General features: G+C 40.0%; 1 protein-coding gene across 3 annotated transcripts in view; it reads left to right on the top strand.

Annotated features, from left to right (window-relative positions):
• The window catches only part of KDM5B (lysine demethylase 5B), a 92,350-nt gene that overhangs the window by 52,709 nt on the left and 13,410 nt on the right, over window positions 1-26,231 (top strand). For all 3 annotated transcript variants that reach the window (XM_059147051.1, XM_059147052.1, XM_059147050.1), the window contains exons 12-22: window positions 13-175; window positions 3,181-3,300; window positions 4,322-4,516; window positions 8,128-8,309; window positions 8,460-8,584; window positions 17,544-17,694; window positions 17,850-17,964; window positions 18,612-18,967; window positions 20,057-20,195; window positions 24,716-24,895; window positions 25,528-25,686. In XM_059147051.1, the coding sequence (XP_059003034.1) occupies window positions 13-175; window positions 3,181-3,300; window positions 4,322-4,516; window positions 8,128-8,309; window positions 8,460-8,584; window positions 17,544-17,694; window positions 17,850-17,964; window positions 18,612-18,967; window positions 20,057-20,195; window positions 24,716-24,895; window positions 25,528-25,686 (1,885 nt within the window). The remainder of the gene's footprint in view (window positions 1-12; window positions 176-3,180; window positions 3,301-4,321; window positions 4,517-8,127; window positions 8,310-8,459; window positions 8,585-17,543; window positions 17,695-17,849; window positions 17,965-18,611; window positions 18,968-20,056; window positions 20,196-24,715; window positions 24,896-25,527; window positions 25,687-26,231) is intronic.

The following is a 26,231-nucleotide window of genomic DNA, read 5'->3' as shown; positions in this document are numbered from 1 at the left end:
ATCTGTTTCCAGGGGTGAGCCAAAAACCTGGTATGGAGTCCCAGGGTATGCTGCTGAGCAGCTAGAAAATGTAATGAAGAAACTAGCTCCAGAGCTCTTTGTGTCCCAGCCAGATCTTCTCCATCAGCTTGTGACCATCATGAACCCCAATACCCTGATGACTCACGAAGTGCCTGTACGTTCTGGGTCAATTCTCCTGTACTTAGGCTTAACCCACCTCTTCTCTTCCCTGTTACTCAGTTTTTTTTATGAAGTTGATTTAGTTATGTGTGTTCCATACTATAACTGGTAGAAAAAATAGCTGTTTGGTGAAATTTGATACTATATTGCAATAAACCAGTAGGACTGGATCCTCAGACACCATAAAAACTAATTTGTTGCAGCTAATAACTAGGTTGCTAGCGGCCATATTTTGCAAATAATAAGTATGATGCTTTCTTTTTTATTCATTGTCTATTTTAGGGTTTCTAAACTATAATTTTTCCATAGAACTTCTGTCTTTAAATGCAATAAAACAAAAACCTTAATATTATTCGTCTGTATAAATTACTGTGAAAATGTCTGGGTTCTGTTACAATTAGATCTAAACTCTAGTGTCAGAATCCTTCATACTCTGTCCATACTTAAAAAAAATAATTTATGAAATCTGCATGAACTTAATTCTGAATGAGAAACTGAAATAATTTACATGCTCGGTAGATATTAAACCTCCACCCCTAATTAAGCTTGCTTGGTTATTTAATTTTTAAGATTTGATTTCTTTGAGAGAGAGCTCATGCACAAGTTGGGGGGAAAGGGCAGTGGGAGAGGGAGAAACAGACTCCTGATGAGTGGGGAGCCCCAACATGGGAGGCTCCATCCTAGGACCCTGAGACTGACGTACCCAGGTGCCCCTCAAGAAAAAATTAATTTTAGGGGCGCCTGGGAGGCTCGGTGGATTAAAGCCTCTGCCTTCGGCTCATGTCATGATCCCAGGGTCCTGGGATCGGGCCCTGTGTCGGGCTCTCTGCTCGTCAGGGAGCCTGCTTCCTCCTCTCTCTCTCTCTGCCTGCCTCTCTGCCTACTTGTGCGCTCTGTCTGTCAAATAAATAAATAAAATCTTTAAAAAAAAAAAAAGAAAAAATTAATTTTAAGCTCCTGGGCTTGGATTTAAGGGTGTCTCTTCTAGACTGAAAGGTGCTGTTGATGATACTACCTCTGCAGTTGATATATAAAGTGACACTTATATACTGATTTCCTGTTGGAGAATGCTCTGAAGATATGTTGGGAGGCCAGATTGAAATGTATGAAATTGAGGGGGTCCATCTTAGTTTGCTAAGTCATATGTAAATGATATATTTATTGTGCTAAAGTGAATTCCTAATGCTGCTGTGACCTAAATTTCATGCTTTTGGGGTTCACAGGCTAGTAAATGGGGGCAGATGGAAAGGATTTTTCTTTGAGGGATTATAAATTATTCATAGACAATAGCTTAGAAAATTATGACCAGTAAAATGGTGGTCTCCTCATTGGTATTTTCCACATTGATTTTTTTCCCCCCTCATATTGATTGATATTTCTGGTTTGTTATAAGTAACTTGCCCTAATGGGACTTCTGGCCATTGTTCTCAGTTATTAAATTGAAGAACCCTTGAGACTTGATTCTGGACCACAGAGATGGATGAGCGAACCTGTGCATTTGGGGACTCAGAGAGCCTGATGCGGGGCTGGATACCAGGACCCTGTAATCATAACCTATCAGAAAAGGCAGATAGTGTTTACACAGATAATGGCATTGTGGTGTGGTTTGATGGTGGTGTCGAGGAGGCTGACCCATTAACTCTATAGAGAATTAGAAAGGACCCAAAATGACCATTTGAACTAAAACTTGGATCTCTGAGAAGGAATATTTTTGGCAGATTTGGGGTGGAGGGAAGGAAGTACTAGCAGTAAGAGGGATTGTGTTCATGTGGTGGGTAGTGGTCTTCAAACTGCTAACTATATTTGAACCCTGAATGGCAGGTTACAGTACACATGGCGAGGGGCGCCTGGGTGGCTCAGTGGGTCAAGCCTCTGCCTTTGGCTCAGGTTGTGATCTCAGGGTCCTGGGATCAAGCCCAGCATCGGGCTCTCTGCTCAGCAGGGAGCCTGCTTTTCCCCCTGCCTCTCTGCCTACTTGTGATCTCTGTCAAACAAATAAATAAAATGTTTAAAATATATATATATATATACACCTTAGCTTTAAAAAAATAAATACACATGGCTGATCCTCACCCCCAGTTTCTTGTTCTGCTAGTCTTGGTGCTGCTCAAGAATTTACATTTTCAACAGGTTCCCCGTTCAGTCCAGGAACTACATTTTGGACAACCACTGATGGAGAAAGATACATTGAAAAGCTATTTAATTTTCTTATTTTGTAAGTTCAGTCTGAGGGTTTGGTGCCTAGAGCAATATAGGTTTTTTGTTTTTTTTTGTTTTAAATATTTTATTTATTTATTTGACAGACAGAGATCACAAGTAGGCAGAGAGACAGGCAGAAAGAGAGAGGAGGAGGAAGGCTCCCTGCTGAGCAGAGAGCCCAACATGGGGCTCGATCCCAGGACCCTGAGATCATGACCCGAGCCGAAGGCAGAGGCTTTAACCCACTGAGCCACCCAGGTGCCCCAATATAGGTTTTTTAAATTAAAACTTTATTGAAGGGGGTTCCAGGGTGTCTCAGTCATTAAGCGTCTGCCTTCGGCTCAGGTCATAATCCCAGGGTCCTGGGATCAGAGTCCCTGCTGAGTAGAGAGCCAGATGTGGGATCATGACCTGAGCCAAAGGCAGAGACTTAACCAACTGAGCCACCCAGGTGCCCCTACCCCTAGAATATTCTTAATTGTAGTTATATTTAGGTATGTCCTAATCCTGGATGTAGCTAAATTTTTGTAGTCAAAACCTAGTGAAAGCCATGTTTTCCTTTCAGATACTAATCAGCCCTTATAATCTGGGATACTACTCCCATCTTGTGGCAGAATTGAGTATCTCTCTGATTATTTTACCGTAATTCTTTCTATTACATTCTGTTGTGGTGTTTTTGGGGTTCTGTTTTTTGTTTTTTGTTTTGGAATAAAGCCTCCCTTCTGGAGAAGCATCTGATAGTCTGTGTCCAGATTATCTTTCATGATTGTCACTAAAAATCCCCAATTTCTGTCTCTCTAGGTTTACCGAACTAATCAGTGTGCTGGGGAGTTTGTGATTACATTTCCAAGAGCCTACCACAGTGGTTTTAATCAAGGTTTTAATTTTGCTGAGGCCGTTAACTTCTGTACTGTTGATTGGGTATGTAATCATGATGTAGTGCGCCTTTGCAAATGTATTGTTTTCTTGCAGAAATGGCATATAATACTTAAGAAGCTTTCAGGTGTGGTTGCTTAAACCTGTTGCTCCTCAAATGGCTGGTCTTACAAATTATTTACCATCCACAGTGGGATAAAGCACTTGGCACCACACTGTAAACCAAGCCTTTACTAACTCAACATACTGCTCAGTTCAGCTGATAAGTTTTTCTTCTGTAAAAGTGAGGCTTGATGAATAAATAAGTGTTGATTTACACTGGGGGCAAAATTCAGTCTCAATGCAAACTCCTAACAAAGAGTTCTGTCTTAAGACTATACAACGCTATCTTAGATCGTCTACAACACAACTTTTTTTAATGATGCACTTGCTTTCAGTTTAAAGTAGAATTTTTATATTAGTATTAATACTTTTCATTTACGTAAAAAGATCTCGTTTAAAGTATGTGATGTTAAATCTAATAAACAGCTTTGTTTCGGTGCTTTACTGAGTAATAGTACTACCTATATCTAAAATTATTTTCCATTTTGTAGTTTGGAGCATCATTTTCCCTGAAGTAGGTTTAACCACACCAGTTCGGCATAGTTGTTTCAGGGAATGTGTAAATTCACATGTCCATTTAGATTATACATTGTTCTGGACATTAACTACATTGTTAATACGTTGGGCTTTTTAAAAAGTGTCTTTAATTAATCTCTGTATCCAACATGGGGCTGGAACTCACGACCCCACCATGAAGAGTTGCATGCTCTTTTGACCGAGCTGGCCAGGTACCACTGTATGTTGGCTTTTTCAAACTGCTTTTTAATTAAGGTATCTAATATGCCTGATCTTTGAGATGCAAAGATTAAGAAAGGCCCAAGGCCTCTTAGAGTCTGGCTGTAGGATTGATGTATGTATTATGACCTGGAATATGATCTTTGGTAATTTGATAATGGTCAGAAGTCTTTGTGAATAGGAAGGAAAAAGATGAATGTCACATATTATCCTCTGTCTTTTGACACAGCTGCCATTAGGCCGACAGTGTGTGGAGCATTACCGCTTGCTTCACCGCTATTGTGTATTTTCCCATGATGAGATGATTTGCAAGATGGCTTCCAAGGCTGATGTACTAGATGTCGTGGTCGCTTCAACTGTTCAGAAAGACATGGCCATTATGATTGAGGATGAGAAGGCTTTAAGAGAAACTGTCCGTAAATTGGTAAGGTTTCTGGAATCCCAATTGTATGGCTCTGGGTATAACTTAGTAAAATTCTTACATGTTAATACCATTTTAAGAAGTCTTTTCTTTGGCTACTTTCCTCTAAGACCCATTCTGATAGATGTGTATTAATATCTCATTGTGGTTTTAATTTTCTCTAATGGCCATTGATTTACTGAACATCCTATCGTGTATAAACGTATTTATTCTTTGTATATTATCTCCTTGGTTAACTGTTCAGATATTTTCCCCCCACTCCTTTTTTTATTGGATTGTTGTGAGATGTCCATTCATCCTATATACCAGTCCTTTATCAGATAAGTGTTCTGCAAATATTTTTTCCAGTCAGTGGCTTAACTTTTCATTCTCAGAGCACTTTCTAAAGCGGAAGTTTATTATTTTGATGAAGTTCAGTTAAGCAGTTGTTTCTTTTATGGATCTTTTGGGAAGGGTGGGTAGGGCAGAGGGAAAGGGAGAGAATCTAAAGCAGATTCCCCACTGAGGTGGGCCTCAATCTCACCACCCTGAGATCACAACCTGAGCTGACCAGAGCTGAAATCAAGAGTCAAATGCTTGGGCACCTGGGTGGCTCAGTGGGTTAAGCCGCTGCCTTCTGCTCAGGTCATGATCTCCGGGTCCTGGGATCGAGTTCCGCATCAGGCTCTCTGCTCAGCAGGGGCCTGCTTCCCTTCCTCTCTCTCTGCCTGCCTCTCTGCCTACTTGTGATCTCTATCTGTTAAAGAAATAAAATCTTAAAAAAAAAAGAGTCAAATGCTTGACCAACTAAGCCACCCTTTATCTTTTTTTGTCTTTAAGGAATCTTACCTCACCCAAAGTCACAAAGGCCTTTTCCTGTTAGTCATCTAGAATTTTTAGTTTTAGGTTTTACAAGTAAATCTCTAATCCATCTCAAGTAATTTTTATTTATGGTACAATGTGTAGGTTGAAATTACCCTTTTTTACATATGGATTTCTCATCATTTCAGCACCATTTCTTGCAAATACCTTTCCTTTTCTGTTGAAATGCCCTGGCATCTTTCTTTTGAAATCAGTTTGTATGTGGGTCTATTGCTAGACTGTTTCATTCTCTTAACCTATGCATTTATTCTCTTGCTATTACCATATGGTCTTGATTACTGTAACTTTGTAATGAGTCTTGAAATTAGATAGTGTGAGTCCTCCAGCTTTGTTCATTTTAAAAACTGGTTTGGCTATTTTAGTTCCTTTGCTTTCCATATGTATTTGAGAATTGGCTTATTGATTTCTACCAAAAATCCTGTGACAGTTTCATTAGGACTCCATTAAATCCATGAATATAGTTGGGAGAATTGATATCTTTAACAGTGTTGAGTCTTCCAATTCATGGATATAGTAGATCCACCATTTATTTAAATCTTGAGTTCTTTCTTATTTTGCAGATTGCAACACATATCTTTCACATATTTTCTTGGTTGTTAAAAATCATGTACTTGGGCTTCTGGGTGGCTCAGTTGGTTAAGTGACTGCCTTCAGCTCAGGTTATGATCCCAGCATCCTGGGATCAGGCCCTGAATTGGACTCCCTGCTCTTTGGGGAGCCCTGCTTCTCCTTCTCCCTCTCCCTCTGCTGCTCTGCCTGCTTGAGCTCTCTTCCTCTGTCAAATAAATAAATCTTTAAAAAAAAAATCACGTACATTATGTTTTTTGGTACTATTATAAATGATGCCTTAAAACTTTTTTTATTTCAGACAGTTTATTGGTAGCATTTATAAATGTAATTGACTTGTATATTGACTTTCTATGTTCTGCAACCTTTCTAAACTCAATAGTTCTATTGGCTTTTTTTAATAGATTGTTTTGGAATGTACAAATAGAGTCACACTGATATATTTATTTTTTTTTTTAAATAAGACTTTTTCAGATAGAATCCTTGAATGTTGGCTCTCTGAAGCCTGTTATGGACCAACAGCAAGTTTATTCACCTTCCTCTGATATTTTATAGGTTACAGAAACAATACCCAGAGGGTTTAAGTGCCTTACTAATGTCTTACATCAAAAATGGTAACTCATTTGAGGAACTTTGAGAACTTACAAGCTTTTCCAGATGTAGAAATTGACAAGTTAAAATTGGGTGAACTGTATATCATTCGTTCTTAACTAAGATCCATAAAGTTGGTCCTTAAGCTCATTTTAAATAAAAATTGCAACCATTTTTTTAATCTTGTAGTCCTTTTTAGTTAGTTCCAGTTAATTTTTTTATTTTTATTTTTTAGATTTTATTTCTTTGTCAGAGAGAGAGAGATAGAGAGAGAGAGAGCCCAAATGGAAGGAGCAGCAGGTAGAGGGAGAGGGAGAAGCAGGCTCCTTGCTGAGCAGAAAGCCCAATGCCGGATTCAATCCCAGAACCTGGAATCATGACCTGAGCCAAAGGCAGGGGCTTAACCAGCTGAGCCACCCAGGTATCCCTGATCAGTTCCAATTAAAACTGAAATTCACTCATTAGCGGTTTCTTTACTCTCCTCTGTTTTTGTTGGTCCATGTAATCAGTATGAAGGGATCAAAAGGTTAAAATATAGAATAAAACAGTAAAACAAAGGAGCTTGATGGTTTATAAATTGACTTAATCGGATTCTGGCATGCTCATGGTTGGATTTGGATGCAGGTTCTGATAGGAAGAAAAAGTGGTCAAAGCTTGATCTTTCAGTGACAAAAGGTATATCGTAGGGAGGACTCTCTAGGTGGTACAAACTGCAGTTAAAATTTATTGGTTTAAGACCTCATTTTACTTGATACTGTTTCAGTTAGGAAATGATTTATTATGACTTTAGTGTCTTGTACATATTTCTAAAATTTTAGATAAATACTATCCCTTTAGGTAACTTTACCTATGAAAGCTAATTGACTACTCAGCATCTTCTCATTAGTCATTGATTCATGATAGTCTTTTCTTCTTCCTCTTATTTACATTTGTTCTTTTTATGGATTCTCTAGCAGTATTACTCTGACGTTCTGTATATATAATAATTCCTCTGAAGTACAAAACATAAACATTTCTTTTGCTCTTATCATCTATACCCAAACTGTGGATAGAGCCAGCTTAGAGTAGAATAAAGAGCAAATCTCAATAGTCTATAGTCCTATTAATAACTATTTTCTTACTCTGATCAAAATGGCCAAACATAGGGGCGCCTGGGTGGCACAGTGGGTTAAAGCCTCTGCTTTCAGCTCAGGTCATGATCTCAGGGTCCTGGGATCGAACCCCACATCGGGCTCTCTGCTCAGCAGGGAGCCTGCTTCCTCCTCTCTCTTTGCCTGCTTCTCTGCCTACTTGTGATCTCTGTCTGTCAAATAAATAAATAAATAAAATCTTTTTTAAAAGTGGCCAAACATAAGGACCTATCTTGTCCAGAAAGACATTCTTCCCAAATAAGTGAGGTAGTTTACCTTGCCCATATTTGCTAGGTCGTTGTTACTTTGTATTCCACACATTTTTAATCATGCACTCCTATTTTGGTGAGGCTCCCCCTACTCCCTTTTTAAAAAAATTTTTAAAATTCACCTATTGCGTGTTTGTCTTGGGGGCTGGTGGATTATATATTCCTTTGGAGATCTCTAAAGTACACTTTATTCTAGGGAGTAATTGATTCAGAAAGAATGGATTTCGAGCTGTTGCCAGATGATGAGCGTCAGTGTATAAAATGTAAAACCACATGCTTCATGTCTGCCATCTCCTGTTCTTGTAAGCCTGGCCTGCTTGTTTGCCTGCATCATGTAAAAGAATTGTGTTCCTGTTCTCCTTACAAATATAAACTGAGGTGAGTAGGAAGAATGGCATTTTTCTGTGGAAAATCCTAAATCCTTATGAAAGTGATCTTTCTGTTCTAGGATTGAAATACTGAACATAAAATGTATGATTTTCTCCAAACCCAAATATGTCAAAACTAAGTCTGCTATTTTGTGTCCAGGTACAGATACACTCTGGATGATCTCTACCCCATGATGAATGCACTGAAGCTTCGAGCAGAATCTTACAATGAATGGGCCCTGAATGTGAATGAAGCTTTGGAGGCAAAGATTAACAAAAAGAAAAGTACGTGGTATACAAAGTGTGTCTTGGTGATTGACAAAATGGGACTGATTCTAATGTAGCCAATGTAGTTATCAACAGATTACTTGAAACAACCTGACTTTTTCCTTGTGCAGTTCCCCTTTTTATTTATTTATTTAATTTTTTAAATGATTTTTATTTATTTGACAGAGAGAGAGATCACAAGTAGGCAGAGAGGCAGGCAGAGAGAGAGGGGGATGCAGATTCCCTGCTGAACAGAGAGCCTGATGTAGGGCTCGATCCCAGGACCCTGAGATCATGACCTGAGCGGAATGCAGATGCTTTAACACGCTGAGCCACCCAGATGCCCCTGAAGTTCCCCTTTTTAGCCAGGTTTATGGAGTGTAAGCATACAAAGTTTTAAGACACAAGATTTGGCAGAGGAAAATCTTGATAGATGAATTAATGTATAAGCATCATGTTTTTAACAATGATCGTATTATTAGGAAACAGAATAACCTTTTATACCTCTTGTCTCAGAAACAAAAATATCTCACATTTTATATGGAACCCTAGGAAAACATTTTTATTTTTTTTTATTTATTTTTTTTTTAAAGATTTTATTTATTTATTTGTCAGAGAGAGAGAGAGTGAGAGCGAGCACAGGCAGACAGAGTGGAAGGCAGAGGCAGAGGGAGAAGCAGGCTCCCTGCGGAGCAAGGAGCCCGATGTGGTATTCGATCCCAGGACGCTGGGATCATGACCTGAGCCGAAGGCAGCTGCTTAACCAACTGAGCCACCCAGGCGTCCCAGGAAAACATTTTTTTTTTTTTTTTTAAAAGATTTTATTTATTTATTTGACAGAGAGAAATCACAAGTAGATGGAGAGGCAGGCAGAGAGAGAGAGAGGGAAGCAGGCTCCCTGCTGAGCAGAGAGCCCGATGCGGGACTCGATCCCAGGACCCCGAGATCATGACCTGAGCAGAAGGCAGTGGCTTAACCCACTGAGCCACCCAGGCGCCCCAGGAAAACATTTTTAAAAAGTAGAGCTGAAGACAAAGGAAGTGTGTTATATATATATTTTTAAAGATTTTATTTATTTGTGAGCACAGGCAGGCAGAATGGCAGGCAGAGGCAGAGGGAGAAACAGGCTTCCCCACCAAGCAAGGAGCCGGATGTGGGACTCTATCCCAAGACGCTGGAATCATGACCCAACCCGAAGGCAGCTGCTTAACCAACTGAGCCACCAGGTGTCCGGAAGTGTGTTATATTAAATTAGGAGTTTCTGGTTTATCATTTTTCAGTGGTAATCAAAGTCACAGTTTCTGTCTCTTATTACCTTGAAAGTCATGACTTTCCCATCACAGAGTGTAGGAGAAAGGACTGGTCATGCAACAATGGGAAATCTACATTTGCCTTGTTTTGACAAGTCCATTGTCTTCCATCTCTGATATATTTGCACATTGAAGAGCCAACTCTAAACAGGCTCCTCCTGGCTGTCTCAGTTAGAAGACCATGCAGCTCTTGATCTTAGGGTCATGAGCTCAATTCCCACATTGGGTACAGAAATTACTTAAAAATAAATAAATAGGTCTTTGGTGGGGGAGGAGTCAAGATGGTGAAGTAGCTGGCTGAGACGACATCAGGTAGCAGGAGATCAACCATATAGCTTATCAGTCCATTGCAGACACCTACAAATCCAACAGGAGATCAAAGAGAAGAAGAGCAGCAATTCTAGAAATAGAAAATCGACCACTTTCAAAGGTAGGACCTGCAGAGAAGTGAATCTAAAGCAACGGGAAGATAGACCGCAGGGGTAGGGGCCCATTCTCGGCAAGGGGCGGAGCAATGGAGCACAAAATCAGGACTTTTTTTTTTTTTTTTTTAAGATTTTATTTATTTATTTGACAGACAGAGATCGTAGGCAGGCAGAGAGAGAGAGGAGGAAGCAGGCTTCCTGCTGAGCAGAGAGCCCGATGCGGGGCTAGATCCCAGGACCCTGGGATCATGACCCGAGCCGAAGGCAGCGGCTTAACCACTGAGCCACCCAGGCGCCCCAAAATCAGGACTTTTAAAAGTCGGCTTCACTGAGGGACATAGCTCCAGAGGTTAAACCAGGGTGAAGCCCATGTGGAGACAACATGGCCCCAGGTCCCGCGCGGTTCACAGAAGGATCTGGGGTGTCTGAGTGTCGCAGAGCTTGCAGGTATTACTGCAGGGAAGCTGGCTACCGACAGAGCCAAGGAGTGAGCTCTCAGCTCTGTGTTATCTGAACCGTAATCCGTGGCACAGGCCACTGCTCTGTGAGTGGGGACCCCACAAGATCAGGGGGACCCCCCCCCCCAAGGAGCTCAGGAATCTGTGGGGTTCCGTGACTCCAGGTGGAGCTGCGTGCCAGAGACAGAGACACTTGGTCACAGGCTGGGTGAGCTCAGAGTGTGTCCGGCAGCCAGGGAGACGGGAGTGATGGAGCGCTTTTCTCTGATGGCACACTGAGGAGTGGGGCCCTAAGCTCTCGGCTCCTCTGAGCCGGAGATTGGGAGGTACCATTTTCATTCCCGCCCTCCGGAACTCTGCGGAAAGCAACTCTGCGGAAAGCGCTCAGGGAACAAAAGCTCCTGAAAGCAAACCCCAGCAGATTACTTAGTCCGGCCCCTGGTAAGGGCGGTGCAATTATACCGAGGGCAAAGACATTTGAGAATCACTACAACAGGCCCCTCCCCTAGAAGATCAACAAGATATCCAGCCAAGACCAAGTTCACTTACCAAGGAGAACAGCGGAATTCCAGAGGAGGAGAAAGCAAAGCATGGAATTCATGGCTTTCTTCCCATGAATCTTTAGTCTTGCAAAGTTAATTAAATTTTTTAATTTTTTTTCTCTTCTGCTAAATTTTTTTTAATTTTTGTCCTTTCCTCTTTTAATGTTTTTTAACTAGTTTATCTTAACAATACTTTTCATTAAAAAAAACTTTCTTAAACCTTCATTATTATAGTCATATTTTATCCTTCATTGTATCTAACTTTATTTTTTGTATACACATAGCATTTTTTCTTCTAAAAAATTTGGGGTACAACTTCTTCTAATAGATCAAAATACACCCTAAATCTAGCACCAGGCTTGTTCTAGTCTCCATCCCGAGCAAATTCTCTCCAATTCCTTTTTCTTTATTCTCCCAACCAACTTACCTTATCAACTCCTTTTTTTTAGAAATTAAAAAAAAATTTTTTTTATCTTTATAGTTATATTCCATTGCTTCATTGTATTTATCCTTATATGTGGTTTTCATTCTTTAGAATTTTGGGAGGTAGTTTCTTCTAAGAGACTAAAATACTCCCAAAATTAAGTGGGTGACGCTGTTCTAGTCACCAGTCTAATTTTTCTTTATTTGTTTTCTTTTTAAAAAATTTTTTTTTCCTGAACTTCTTTTTACCTCCTTTCTCTCCCCCACAATTTGGGGTCTCTTCTGATTTGGTTAAAGCACATTTTCCTGGGGTCTTTGCCACCCTTTTAGTATTTTATTTGCTCCTTCATATATATTCTTATCTGAACAAAATGACAAGGCAGAAAAACTCCCCACAAAAAAAAGAACAAGAGGCAGTACTGAAGGCTAGGGACCTAATCAATATGGGCATTGGTAATATGTCAGATCTAGAGTTCAGGATGACGATTCTCAAGATTCTAGCCAGGCTCAAAAAAGGCATGGAAGATATTGGAGAAATCCTGTCTGGAGAAATAAAAGCCCTTTCTGGAGAAATAACTAAAATCTAACCAAGTTGAAACAAAAAATCTATTAATGAGGTACAATAAAAAATGGAGGCTCTTACTACTAAGATAAATGAGGCAGAAGAAAGAATTAGTGATACAGAAGACCAAATGACAGAGATTAAAGAAGCTGAGCAAAAGAGAGACAAACAACTACTGGACCACAAGGGGAGAATTCGAGAGAGAAGTGGTACCATAAGATGAAACAACATTAGAATAATTGGGATTCCAGAAGAAGAAGAAAGAGAGGGGAGCAGAAGTTATATTGGAGAGAATTATTATAGAGAATTTGCCTACTATGGCAAAGGGAACAAGCATCAAAATCTAGAAGGGGCAAAGAACCCCCCTCAAAATCAGTAAGAATAGGTACACACCCTGTCATCTAATAGTAAAATTAATAAGTCTTAGCGACAAAGAGAAAATCCTGAAGGCAGTCCGGGACAAGAAGTCTGTAATATACAATGGTAAAAGTATTAGATTGGCAGCAAACGTACCCACAGAGACCTGGCAGGCCAGAAAGGACTGGCATGATATATTCAGTGCACTAAATGAGAAAAACATGCAGCCAGGAATACTGTATCCAGCGAGGCTATCATTGAAAATAGAAGGAGAGATAAAAAAGCTTCCAGGACAAACAAAAACTGAAAGAATTTGCAAACACCAAACCAGCTCTACACTCTACAGGAAATATTGAAAGGGTCCTCTATGCAAAGAGAGACCCTAAAAGTAGTAGATCAGAAAGGAACGAGACAATATACAGTAACAGTCACCTTACAGGCAATACAATGGTACTAAATTTATATCTCTCAATAGTTAACCTGAATGTAAATGGGCTAAATGCTCCAATCAAAAGACACAGGGTATCAGAATGGATAAAAAAAAACAAAACCCATCAATGTGCTGCCTACAAGAACTCATTTTAGACCCGAAGACCCCTCCATATTTAAAGTGAGGGGGTGGAAAACAATTTACCATGCTAATGGACATCAAAAGAAAGCTGGGGTGACAATCCTTATATCAGATCAATTAGATTTTACGCCAAAGACTATATAATAAGAGATGAGGAAGGACACTATATCATACTCAAAGGATCTGTCCAACAAGATCTAACAATTTTAAATATCTATGCCCCTAACATGGGAGCAGCCAACTATATAAACCAATTAATAACAAAATCAAAGAAACACATCGACAATAATACAATAATAGTAGGGGTCTTTAACACTCCCCTCATTGAAATGGACAGATCATCCAAGCAAAAGATCAACAAGGAAATAAAGGCCTTAAATGACACACTGGACCAGATGGACATCACAGATATATTCAGAACATTCCATCCCAAAGAAACAGAATACACACTATTTTCTAGTGCACATGGAACATTCTCCAGAATAGATCACATCCTGGGTCCTAAATCAGGTCTCAACTGGTTTCAAAAGATTGGGATCATTCCCTGCATATTTTCAGACCACTATGCTGTGAAGCTAGAACTCAATCACAAGAGGAAATTTGAAAAGAACCCAAATACATGGAGACTAAACAGGATCCTTCTAAAGAATGAATGGGTCAGCCAGGAAATTAAAGAAGAATAGAAAAAATTCATGGAAACAAATGATAAAACACAACAGTTCAAAATCTGTGGGACAGAGCAAAGGCAGTCCTGAGAGGAAAATATATAGCAATACAAGCCTTTCTTAAGAAACAAGAAAGGTCTCAAATACACAACCTAACCCTACACCTAAAGGAGCTGGAGAAAGAACAAGAAAGAAACCCTAAACCCAGCAGAAGAGAAATCATAAAGATCAGAGCAGAAATCAGTGAAATAGAAACCAAAACAATAGAACAAATGAACGAAACTAGAAGCTGGTTCTTTGAAAGAATAAGATTGATAAACCCCTGGCCAGACTTCTCAAAAAGAAAAGAGAAAGGACCCAAATAAATAAAATCATGAATGAAAGTGGAGAGATCACAACCAACACCAAAGAAAAACAATTATAAGAACATACTGCGAGCAACTCTACGCCAACAAATTTGACAATCTGGAAGAAATGGATGCATTCCTAGAGACATATAAACTACCACAGTTGAACGAGGAAGAAATAGAAAACCTAAACAGACCCGTAACCAGTAAGGAGATTGAAACAGTCATCAAAAATCTCCAAACAAAAGCCCAGGGCCAGACGGCTTCCCAGGGGAATTCTAGCAAACATTTAAAGAAGAATTAATTCCCATTCTCCTGAAACTGTTCAAAAAAATAGAAATGGAAGAGAAACTTCCAAACTCATTTTATGAGGCCACCATCACCTTGATCCCAAAACCAGACAAGGATCCCATCAAAAAGAATTACAGACCAATATCCTTGATGAACACAGATGCGAAAATTCTCACCAAAATACTGGCCAATAGGATCCAACAGTACATTAAAAGGATTATTCACCACGACCAAATGGGATTTATTCCAGGGCTGCAGGGTTGGTTCTACATCTGCAAATCAATCAATGTGATACAATACATTAATAAACGAAAGAACAAAAACCATATGATACCCTCAGTAGATGCTGAAAAAGCTTTTGACAAAGTACAGCATCCCTTCCTGATCAAAACTCTTCAAAGTTTAGGGATAGAGGGCACATACCTCAATATTATCAAAGCCATCTATGAAAAACCCACCGCAAATATCATTCTCACTCGAGAAAAGCTGAGAGCTTTTCTGCAAAGGTCAAAAACACAGCAGGGATGTCCATTTTCACCACTGCTATTCAACATAGTACTAGAAGTCCTAGCCTCAGCAGTCCGACAACAAAAATTAAAGGCATCTAGATTGGCAAAGAAGGAGTCAAATTATCACTCTTTTCAGATGATAAGGTACTACATGTGGAAAACCCAAAAGACTCCACTCCATATCTGCTAGAACTTGTACAGGAATTCAGTAAAGTGTCAGGATATAAAATCAGTACACAGAAATCAGTTGCATTTCTTTACACCCAACAAGAAGACAGGAGAAAGAGAAATTAAGGAATCCATCCCATTTACAATTGCACCCAAAACCGTAAGATACCTAGGAATAAACCTAACCAAAGAGGCAAAGAATCTATACTCAGAAAACTATAAAGTACTCATGAACAAAATTGAGGAAGACAAAGAAATGGAAAAATGTTCCATGCTCATGGATTCGAAGAACAAATATTGTGAAATGTTTGTGCTACGTAAAGCAAACTACACATTTAATGCAATCCCTATCAAAGTACCATCCATTTTTTTCAAAGAAATGGAACAAATAATCCTAAAATTTATATGGAACCAGAAAAGACCTCGAATAGCCAAAGGAATATTGAAAAAGAAAGCCAGGGGCACCTGGGTGGCTCAGTGGGTTAAGCCGCTGCCTTCGGCTCAGGTCATGATCTCGGGGTCCTGGGATCGAGTCCCCCATCGGGCTCTCTGCTCAGCAGGAAGCTTGCTTCCCTCTTTCTCTCTGCCTGCCTCTCTGTCTACCTGTGACCTCTCTCTGTCAAATAAATAAATAAAATCTTTAAAAAAAAAGAAAGAAAGAAAGAAAGAAAAAGAAAGCCAGTGTTGTTGGCATCACAATTCCGGACTTCAAGCTCTATTACAAAGCTGTCATCATCAAGACAGTATGGTACTGGCACAGAAACAGACACAAAGATCAATGGAACAGAATAGAGAGCCCAGAAATAGACCCTCAACTCTGTGCTCAACTAATCTTCAACAAAGCAGGAAAGAATGTCCAACGGAAAAACTTAGCCTCTTCAACAAATGGTGTTGGCAAAATTGGACAGCCACATGCAGAAAAATGAAATTGGACTCTTTCCTTACACCACACATGGAAGTAGACTCAAAATGGATGAAGGACCTCAATGTGAGAAAGAAATCCATCAAAATCCTTGAGGAGAACACAGGCACCAACCTCTTCGACGTCAACCACAGCAACTTCTTCCTAGGAACATTTCCAAGGACAAGGGAAGCAAGGGCAAAAATGAACTATTGGGATTTCATCAAGGTTAAAAGCTTTTGCACAGCAAAGGAAACAGTTAACAAAACCAAAATACAGTTGACAGAATGGGAGAAGATATTTGCAAACGGCATATCAGATAAAAAGAGCTAGTATCCAAAATCTATAAAGAGCTTATCAAACTGAACACCCAAAGAACAAATAATCCAATCAAGAAATGGGCAGAGGACATGAACAGACATTTCTGCAAAGAAGACAACGAGATGGCCAACAGACACATGAAAAGTGCTCCACGTCACTCGGCATCAGGGAAATACAAATCAAAACCACAATGAGATACCACCTCACACCCGTCAGAATGGCTAAAATTAACAAGTCAGGAAATGACAGATGCTGGTGAGGATGCGGAGAAAGGAACCCTCCTACACTGTTGGTGGGAATGCAACCTGGTGCAGCCATTCTGGAAAACAGCAAGGAGGTTCCTCAAAAAGTTGAAAATAGAACTACCTTATGATCTAGCAATTGCACTACTGGGTATTTACCCTAAAAATACAAACGTAGTGGTCTGAAGGGGCACTTGCACCCAAATATTTATAGCAACAGTGTCCACAGTAGCCAATGTATGTTAAGAACCTAGATGTCCATCAACAGATGAATGGATAAAGAAGAGGTGGTATATATACAATGGAATACTATGCAGCCATCAAAAGAAATGAAATCTTGCTATTGGCAATGACATGGATGAAACTTGAGGGTATTATGCTGAGTGAAATAAGTCATTCGGAGAAAGACAATTTATGATCTCCCCGATATGAGGAAGTGGAGATGCAATGTTGGGGATTCGAGGGGTAGGAAAAGAATAAGTGAAACAAGATGGGATCGGGAGGGAGACAAATCATGAGACTCTTAATGTCACAAAACAAACTGAGGGGGGTTGGGGGAGGTAGGGAGAGAGTGGGGAGGGTTATGGACATTGGGTAGGGTATGTGCTATGGTGAGTACTGTGAAGTGTGTAAACCTGGCAATTTATAGACCTATACCCCTGGGGCTAAGAATACAGTGTATATTTATAAAAAATATATAAAAGTAATAGTTCCGGGAAACAATTTAAGTAAGTAAATAAATAAATAAATAAAACTTAAATAAATAAAAACACTCCACCCTTAGCCCAAAAATAAAAATTAAATGACGAACTCTCCTCCTATATTTCATATCACTTGTAATAAACAATAATCATAGATAAAAAATGACCTTTTCTTTATTCCTAGGTCTTGTCAGCTTTAAGGCTTTAATTGAAGAATCTGAAATGAAGAAATTCCCAGACAATGATCTTTTGCGTCACCTTCGCTTAGTCACACAGGATGCAGAGAAGTGTGCCTCTGTCGCACAGCAGCTGCTTAATGGCAAAAGACAGACTAGGTATATACTTCTGCTTGAGTTTGGACTCTTTTGTGGCTAAACTTGGAAACCTATTGTAACTAGTTTTTCCTTCCATCCTGTATTCCAGTGACACTGAATCTGAGAATGATGAATGTATCATGTGCTCATGGCTTCTTGGGCCTTTGTCTTTATAGATACCGATCTGGTGGTGGAAAATCCCAAAATCAATTGACAGTGAATGAGCTCCGACAGTTTGTGACACAGCTGTATGCGCTTCCATGTGTCCTCAGTCAAACACCTTTGCTAAAGGTAACTCTTAGAGCTATGTGTGGGGAAGTACTTTGGTAATCCTCTGTTTTGTAAATGAATTCAACGGACATGATTAAGTCATCTTGGGTGGTTAATTTGTACATTTATTTGCAGATTTTATTTTTGTTTTTTAAGATTTTATGTATTTGAGAGAGAGCGCGAGCCCAAGAGGGTGGGGAGGGTCAGAGAGAAAAGCAGACTCCTCCTGATAAGGGAGCCAGATGCGGTACTAGATCTTGGGGCTGTGGGGCTTGATGGTGGGACCAAGGGATCATGACCTGAGCTGAAGGCAGTTGCTCAACCAACTGAGCTACCCAGGAACCCTATTTGCAGATGTTTTTAATAACCTGCTGAGTGTTTTGTGGTGTGTGTATAAAGAGATTATAACAGGCCTACAAAGGAGAGGTAAAGTTGGAAACTTTTACCTTAAAAGAAACCATCTGCCACTCTTTGCAGTAGGTAAAAGGTCTGTTATAGTCAGTTCTTTCAGTTGTCATTTGGCTTATATATTCTCTCATTTACCCGTACTATTGATAAAATCCTATGAGATGGAAGAGTCCATTTAATATGATTTGAAGATTCTAAGTACGAAAGAATCCAATTACTAAAATTGCTATTTTGATACAACAACCTGTGTTTTTTTTTAGGATCTCTTGAATCGTGTAGAAGATTTCCAACAGCACAGTCAGAAATTGCTCTCTGAGGAAATGCCCAGTGCTGCAGAGCTGCAAGACTTGCTGGATGTCAGCTTTGAATTTGACGTTGAACTTCCACAGCTTGCTGAGATGCGTATCCGTCTGGAGCAGGCCCGTTGGCTAGAAGAGGTTCAGCAAGCTTGCCTAGACCCCAGCTCCCTTACATTAGATGATATGAGACGTCTCATAGACCTAGGGGTGGGTCTGGCCCCGTATTCAGCAGTGGAGAAAGCAATGGCCCGGCTTCAGGAACTGCTCACAGTGTCAGAGCACTGGGATGACAAAGCCAAGAGTCTTCTCAAGGCCAGGTAAAAAAGCAAACCCACCTTTCTTTTGGGGGAGGTTGGGTAATACGTCCCATCTTAGAGCAGTAGAGCACACCAGTGTTCAGAAGCTGCAGATACAGGTATAGAATACATGTAGAAATATTTGAGATGTTTGGAGTTGCTTTGGAACTCGAGTAAAGGAATATTAATTTTTTTTCTTCCTTTCCTGATTGTGAAATGAATGGTTCAAAGGGGAATTGCCATTCCTAGAGTTGCTTGAAATTTCTTTGGACCCCTATGATACCATCCATCTTCAAGAGAAGAAAAAGTTTTACGAATAAGTAGCAAACTGTTGAAACCCACAGATAGTAAGTTCCCAAAGAGTCTTGAAATGTTTGAGTTGAAGACATTTACTTGCTGGCACTGTTCGGTAAAATGAAGGTAGTGCCAGTAATTGCCTGCAGGAGTAGGAATGTACTTTTTTGCTGTTGGGTAGTAACATGGAACATCTTACCTGTGTTAGATTTGATTAGACTCAGGTAAACCATCTGAGAGAAAGATCAGGCCCTCCCTAGTTTTGCTTTCTGTCTGACAGATCTTCACTGGTCCAACTGATGACATAAAGTACCCAAAAAATGCATGGTTACAGACATTGTTCTGTAATCCTAAAATAGTAGTCTTTGAGTAGAGAGCACATTTTTTGATACTATGTTTTTGGTATGTTGATACCCTAGAGAATTTAAATTTCCTTAGTGAAACTGTATGAATCTTAACAGTGTATGTAATTCAACACAGTAAATGATCTTTAAGTTACCTTCTGCAAATGAAAAGTTTGTGGTTATAGCAGCATAAATTCAGGAATAGGTAGAACTTAATGCTTTATATTGGTTATTTCCTTTATCTTTGATGCTCTAAAGTTTTATGCAGACATTTGAAACTCGTTATTTGGATTTTTAGTAGTTACTGACACTTGAAAAAAAATTATTTGCTATCCTGAAGTTCTTTTGAAATGGCTTTTCTAGTTTCTTTTGTAAACCTTAAGAAAAACGAACCACAGGGGAAAAAAAAGAAAAAAGAAAAAAATGAACCACAATATAAAATGTTAAATAGTTCTTACATTTCATATTTTAGACCTCGGCATTCATTGAACAGCCTTGCTACGGCAGTTAAGGAGATTGAGGAGATCCCTGCATATCTGCCAAATGGTGCAGCTCTCAAAGACTCGGTGCAGAGAGCCAGGGACTGGCTTCAGGATGTGGAGGCCCTGCAGGTTGGTGTAAGAAAAAAATGTCTTAGGGTGCCTAGGTGGCTCAGTGGTTGAGTGTCTGCCTTTGGCTCAGGTCATGATCCCAGGGTTCTAGGATCTAGCCCCACATTGGGCTCCCTGCTCAGCAGAGAGTCTGCTTCTTCTCCCTCTGCCTGCCACGTCCCCGCTTATCCTCTCTTTCTCACTCTGTCAAATTTTAAAAGAAAAAAAAAAAAAAAGACCTTGCATGTATAGGTGCATCTATGAAGAGTAATAATTTAAAAATTTTAAAAGGTACTGTGTTGAATCTCACCATATAGATTGTTTTCAGTTAGCCAAATTAATAATTTTTTCTATTCAGCCTTACCTAGACCTATTTACCCACCTGTTGTCCTGACCAGTTGGCTTAAATATTTAAAGTTTAGAGAATTCAACCAACTTTTGGGGGGAGCTTGGGATCCTGACAAACTTAAGTACTTGGTTAAGGTTAGAAGAAAAAGCTAAAAATAAAAGTGGGAGAAAGGTAGTTTCTGACCTTTGAGTACAGTTGTCTCTTGTTGGCTTGTTAACAACTTAGAGTACAGACAAGAGTAGCAGATTTAGTGAGTCTGGTTATATGATTACAAGGCAAAAGTAAGCCACAAGGCCTGGCATTTTTCACCAAGTAGTGACTTTTTTTCTTTTTAAGATTTTATATGTGAGAGAGAGAATGAGAGTGGGGAGTGCATGAGAAAGCAGATGAGAGAGCACATGAGAAGGGGGCATGAGAGGAGGGGAGGGTCAGGGAGAAGCAGACTTCTGCTCAGTAAGGAGCCTGATGCAGGACTCGATCCTGGGGACTCCAGGATCATGACCAGAGCTGAAGGCAGTCACTTAACCAACTGAGCCACCCCAGTACCCCTCACTAAGTAGTGACTTAAAAGAACAGTGCCAGGGTGCCTGGGTGGCTCAGTGGGTTAAAGCCTCTGCCTTTAAAAAAAAAAAAAAAAAAAAGAACAGTGCCTCCCCACCCCACAAAAGAAATGAAACTTAACAAGTTCCAAGTAATTAGCACTAAGTGTACGTGCTAGATGTCATACTTAAATGACTTGCCTATATTTTATAAAAGCGTTAAATTCACTTGTAGCATTATTAAGGTACAGACAAAATGCATTCTGTGATTTACCCAGTTTCAGTTGGATTGCTTCAATTGAAAAGTGGTTGGTGGATAGTGTCTTGCTTTTGTCTTTGTAATTGTTGTAGGTCAGTCTTACGGACCTATTGAGGAAAAAAGATCTTTGAATTCTTAAATAGGCTAGGTTTTTAAAAATTTATCTCATTCCGAGTCTCGGGTTCTGTTTTGTTGAAGCCATTGGATTCTATACTTTTTTTTATTTTTTTTAAGATTTTATTTATTTATTTGACAGACAGAGATCACAAGTAGGCAGAGAGGCAAGCAGAGAGAGAGAGAAAGAGAGGGAAGCAGGCTCCCTGCGGAGCAGAGAGCCCGATGCGGGGCTCGATCCCAGGACCCTGAGATCATGAAGGCAGCAGCCCAACCCACTGAGCCACCCAGGCGCCCCGAAGCCCTTGGATTCTAAAAATAAAAAATACTACCTGGTTTTCTGAATATTTTTCTCATTTTAAGTAGTGCTAATTGATAAATTTTGCTAACAAGAAATGCCAAATCAGACAGTTTTAGCCAGATGTTTGCAACAAAACATCTGGTCATCTATTCTAGTTGAAAGGGAAGAGAGAAGACATTATTGTTTGATAGATATTATTAGCTAATTAAGGGGTGACCCCAGCTAGCCAAAGGAAAAAAATTTATGTACTGTGTACATAAACTTCGTTAATGGGAGTTTTAGGTGCAAGCTCTTGATAACGATGGAGATATTGTTGATTAGGTTTAGTCGCCGTCTCCCTTTTTACTTACAGTTGGTGGCAACCAGAATGGCAGGGTGAGGTCATTGCAGTAAGGAGAGATGAACATGTGGAATCAGGAGGAGGACGTACTATATACTACTTAGTACTGTGTTTTCCACAGTGCCCACAAGGACAAAAAGCAAGTCTTGCTCCATTCCTAAAATAACAGCCTGGCCTTTACTTGTACTATGTACTTAAGGACTAACGGAGGGACGTGATGAACAGCACAGAGCCTCTTCGTACCTAGTGGGTTGTGTACTTTCAATGTTAATCAGTACTCTACACATAGGAAGCACTCCGTTTATTTATTTATTTGCTAAATAAATAATAATAAATAATAAATAAATAATAAATAAATTTTATTTAGATTTTACTTATTTGACAGAGATCACAAGTAGGCAGAGAGTCAGGCAGAGAGAGAGGAAGGGAAGCAGGCTCCCTGCTGAGCAGAGAACCCCATGCAATGCGGAGCTTGATCCCAGGGTCCTGGGATCATGATCTGAGCCAAAGGCAGAGGCTTAACACACTGAGCCACCTAGGCGCCCCTCCATTTATTTCTAATTTAAATACTAAAGACAGCATGTAATTTCTGAGTCACCGCTTTTAAGTGTCTAGTAGAACATTTATGCCCTTACAGTTCCAGCCTGTAAGAATAAATATCAAGGGGCGCCTAGGTGGCTCAGTGGGTTAAGCCGCTGCCTTCGGCTCCGATCATGATCTCAGTGTCCTGGAATTGAGCCCCGCATGGGGCTCTCTGCTCATCGGGGAGCCTGCTTCCTCCTCTCTCTCTGCCTGCCTCTCTGCCTACTTGTGACCTCTCCCTGTCAAAGAAATAAATTTTAAAAAAACGAATAAATATCAAAAGCAATGAAACCGCAAGTTCCTAGTCTATGTTCAGTTTTCCTCAGTTTCCCCAAAAATGTCCCTTCTGGTTGTTTATCTCGTCTACCACCACATGTTGCACCTAACTGACATATGGCTTTAAGTTGCTCTGAGTCTCGTGGTGTTTTCTTCTTGAGCCTTCTTTCTTTCATGTCACTGTCTAGACTAGTCATCCTGTGGTGAGTTCTGCCTCCTGGATTTGTCTCGTTATTTGTTTTTTTGTTGTTTTTGTTTTTGTTTTTAAATTTTATTTATTTATTTGACAGAGATCACAAGTAGGCACAGAGGCAGGCAGAAAGAAAGGTAGAAGCAGGCTCCCCGCTGAGCAGAGAGCCTGATGCGGGGCTCGATCCCAGGACCCTGGGATCATGACCTGAGCTGAAGGCAAAGGTTTTAACCCACTGAGCCACCCAGGCGCCCTTGTCTCGTTATTTCTTTATGGTGTGTTCTAGCTTTGGTATTTCCTCTAAACTGGAAATTAGTTTCAAAGAGTTGATGGGTTAAAGTTAAATATTTTTTACTTAGAGTAATCAGGTGATATTGTGTACTTTGTATTGCATCACGTCAGGACATATTTGGATAACTACTTAGTGACGCTAGAATTTACCATTGTATTAGAACAAGCACACCAGTGCTCCCTACCCCCAGCCTCATGTTTTTATTCTTCTCCTGTTTGGGTCTCTCACTCTCAAGGTGGTCCCATGGGGCGCCTGGATGGCTCAGTCAGTTAAGCATCTACCTTTGACTCAGGTCATGATCCCACAATCCTAGGATAGAGCCCCGCATTGGGCTTCCTGCTTGGTGGGAAATCTGCTTCTCTCTAACCCTCTCACTCTGCCCCTCTCCCTGCTCATGCTCACTCACTCACTCACTCAGATTAATAAATAAAATCTTAAATGTGGTCTCAGTATCAAGAGCATCTGCATAATCTGGAAACATATGAAGAAATACAAATTCAAAAACAAAAAAAAAAGAAAGAAATGCAAGTTTATGGGCTCTTTGCTGGTGACCTGAATCAGAATATCTGCGGATGGGGCCCGGGAAACTTACTTAAACAAGCTTCCGCTTGATTCTTAATGCATATGAACATTTGAGTACCATGGGACTTTTTGCCTTCTTTTAGTTTTCTGAATAATTTATACTGAGCTGCTTCATCATTGGGTGGATTGGAGTAAAATACGGTTGGTTTTTATCAACGTAAGTCTGTGTAAAAACCTTTTGAGTTATTGCAAATCTGCATTTCTCTTGAATTTTTTTCAGGCTGTCTGTAGGGATCAAGATGACAAATTTAGAAGGGCATTAAAAGTCAACAAGAGGGGCGCCTGGGTGGCTCAGTGGGTTAAAGCTTCTGCCTTTTGCTCGGGCCATGATCCCAGGGTTCTGCGATTGAGTCCCACATCGGGCTCTTGGCTCATTGGGGAGCCTGCTTGCTCCTCTCTCTCTCTGCCTGCTTGTGATCTCTGTCAAATAAATAAATAAAATCTTAAATAAAAAAGTCAACAAGAGATTACAGTGTATGTCATGTTCATAGTTGTATCCTTGGCGAATAGTACAAACTACATTCTTTTAAAGTATTAAGTGAAGGAACACATGTCACCCACACCCCCACTGCCATTGGTCAGCTGGCAAATTTTGTCCATCTCTGTGAAATTAACATGTTGAAATCATGGAGTAGGTCTACTCTGAATTGTGCTTTTCCCACTTTGCAGAGAAGTATTCTTTTTCCTAAGTTGCTACAATTTTTCTTGACTCACTAGGTTGGAGGACGTGTGCCAGTATTAGACACACTCATAGAACTTGTTACCAGAGGCCGATCTATCCCGGTACATCTGAATTCTTTACCAAGACTGGAATTACTAGTAGCTGAGGTTCAGGCTTGGAAAGAATGTGCTGCTAATACATTCTTGACTGAGAATTCTCCATATTCTCTCTTAGAGGTAAGTTTGCAACCAGCCCACCTACAAGACCTTCGATCTCGTAGCTTATAGAACATGTAGTCCCTTCCATTACAAAGGTGGTATCACTGACTGGTCTACATATTGGGAGTTATTTTTTCAATAGAGCCAGGGAGATTCTTCTAAACTTCCAGTGAAATAACCTTTAAATGTCATCTGGATATACTTAGGGATAACATTCAGTGTCTAAAGAAGAACATTTTTCTCATTGAAGTTCCTCAATCTGGGTTGAAATTGGACTTCTAACCTTGGCCATGTGGTACCATTTGCATTTAATAAGCCTGGTAAATGGTCTCATCCACAGCTCATGAAGTTCTGGAGTTGCACTTGTATTTTTTGTAGCTGATACTGATGGTACATTATGACTAGAATTGGTAAATATCATGTTGAACTTAACTACTGTTTCATCCAATCTATAATCAAATCAGTCTTTTTTGTGAAATTCATTCCCTCCCTCCTCGGCCCTCCCTTTGAAGAGGAGAGTTTTCTGACTTTAGGGCGGCATGTGACAGAGGAAATGTTAGATAAGTTTCCATCCTAACCACTGCTTAGGCTTTTATTGTGGGGCTTATTCCTAAGGCTTAATCTGAAATCTGCGCTTTGCCCCACGTTAGGTGCTGTGTCCTCGATGTGACATTGGCCTTTGGGGATTGAAGAGGAAGCAGAGGAAGTTCAAGGAGCCCTCACCAAGTGGAAAGAAGAAAAGCACCAAACTAGAGAGTCTGAGTGACCTGGAGAGAGCTTTAAGTGAAAGCAAGGAGACTGCTTCCGCTGTACGTAGTGGGCTTTTTCTTCTTTCTCTGTCGCCTAGGGAGGAGGATTTCTAACCCTTTCTTGTTCACAGGGATATTGGTAAAGCATGTAAAAGAATAACCTTAAAAGTACTCCGTTTCACGAAAGACTGTCTGAAAATTGTCAAAGGTGAATGTGAATTCAAGCCCCATTTTGGGTATAGAGCTTACTAAGTAAAAATAAATAAATACACAAACACACATGCTTAAAAAAGAAAAGTGTATTGGATACCTTTGCATCCGACTGTATGTCGTAAGCGCTGTTGATTCAAAGATATCATCATAAGGAGCTGAAGCAGTGTCTAGCTCATGTTTAGTGAGCCATAGTATTAGGACAAAAGAAGATAGGTAATTTAGATGTTTAGTGGGTTTTTTTCTTTTTTTTTCTTTTATAGACGTGTAATTGACATATAACATTGTTAGGTTCAGGTGTACATAGTTATGGACTTTTTCTTTTTTAATGACAAGAACTTTAAAGATCTATTTTCTTGGGGTGCCTGGGTGGCTCAGTTGGTTAAATGCTGCCT

The sequence above is a fragment of the Mustela lutreola genome, chromosome 14 (assembly GCF_030435805.1).
Source record: "Mustela lutreola isolate mMusLut2 chromosome 14, mMusLut2.pri, whole genome shotgun sequence".
NCBI classification, from domain to species: domain Eukaryota; kingdom Metazoa; phylum Chordata; class Mammalia; order Carnivora; family Mustelidae; genus Mustela; species Mustela lutreola.
The sequence above is the reverse complement of the archived record's forward strand: the minus strand, read 5'-3'. Positions and strand labels throughout refer to the sequence as shown.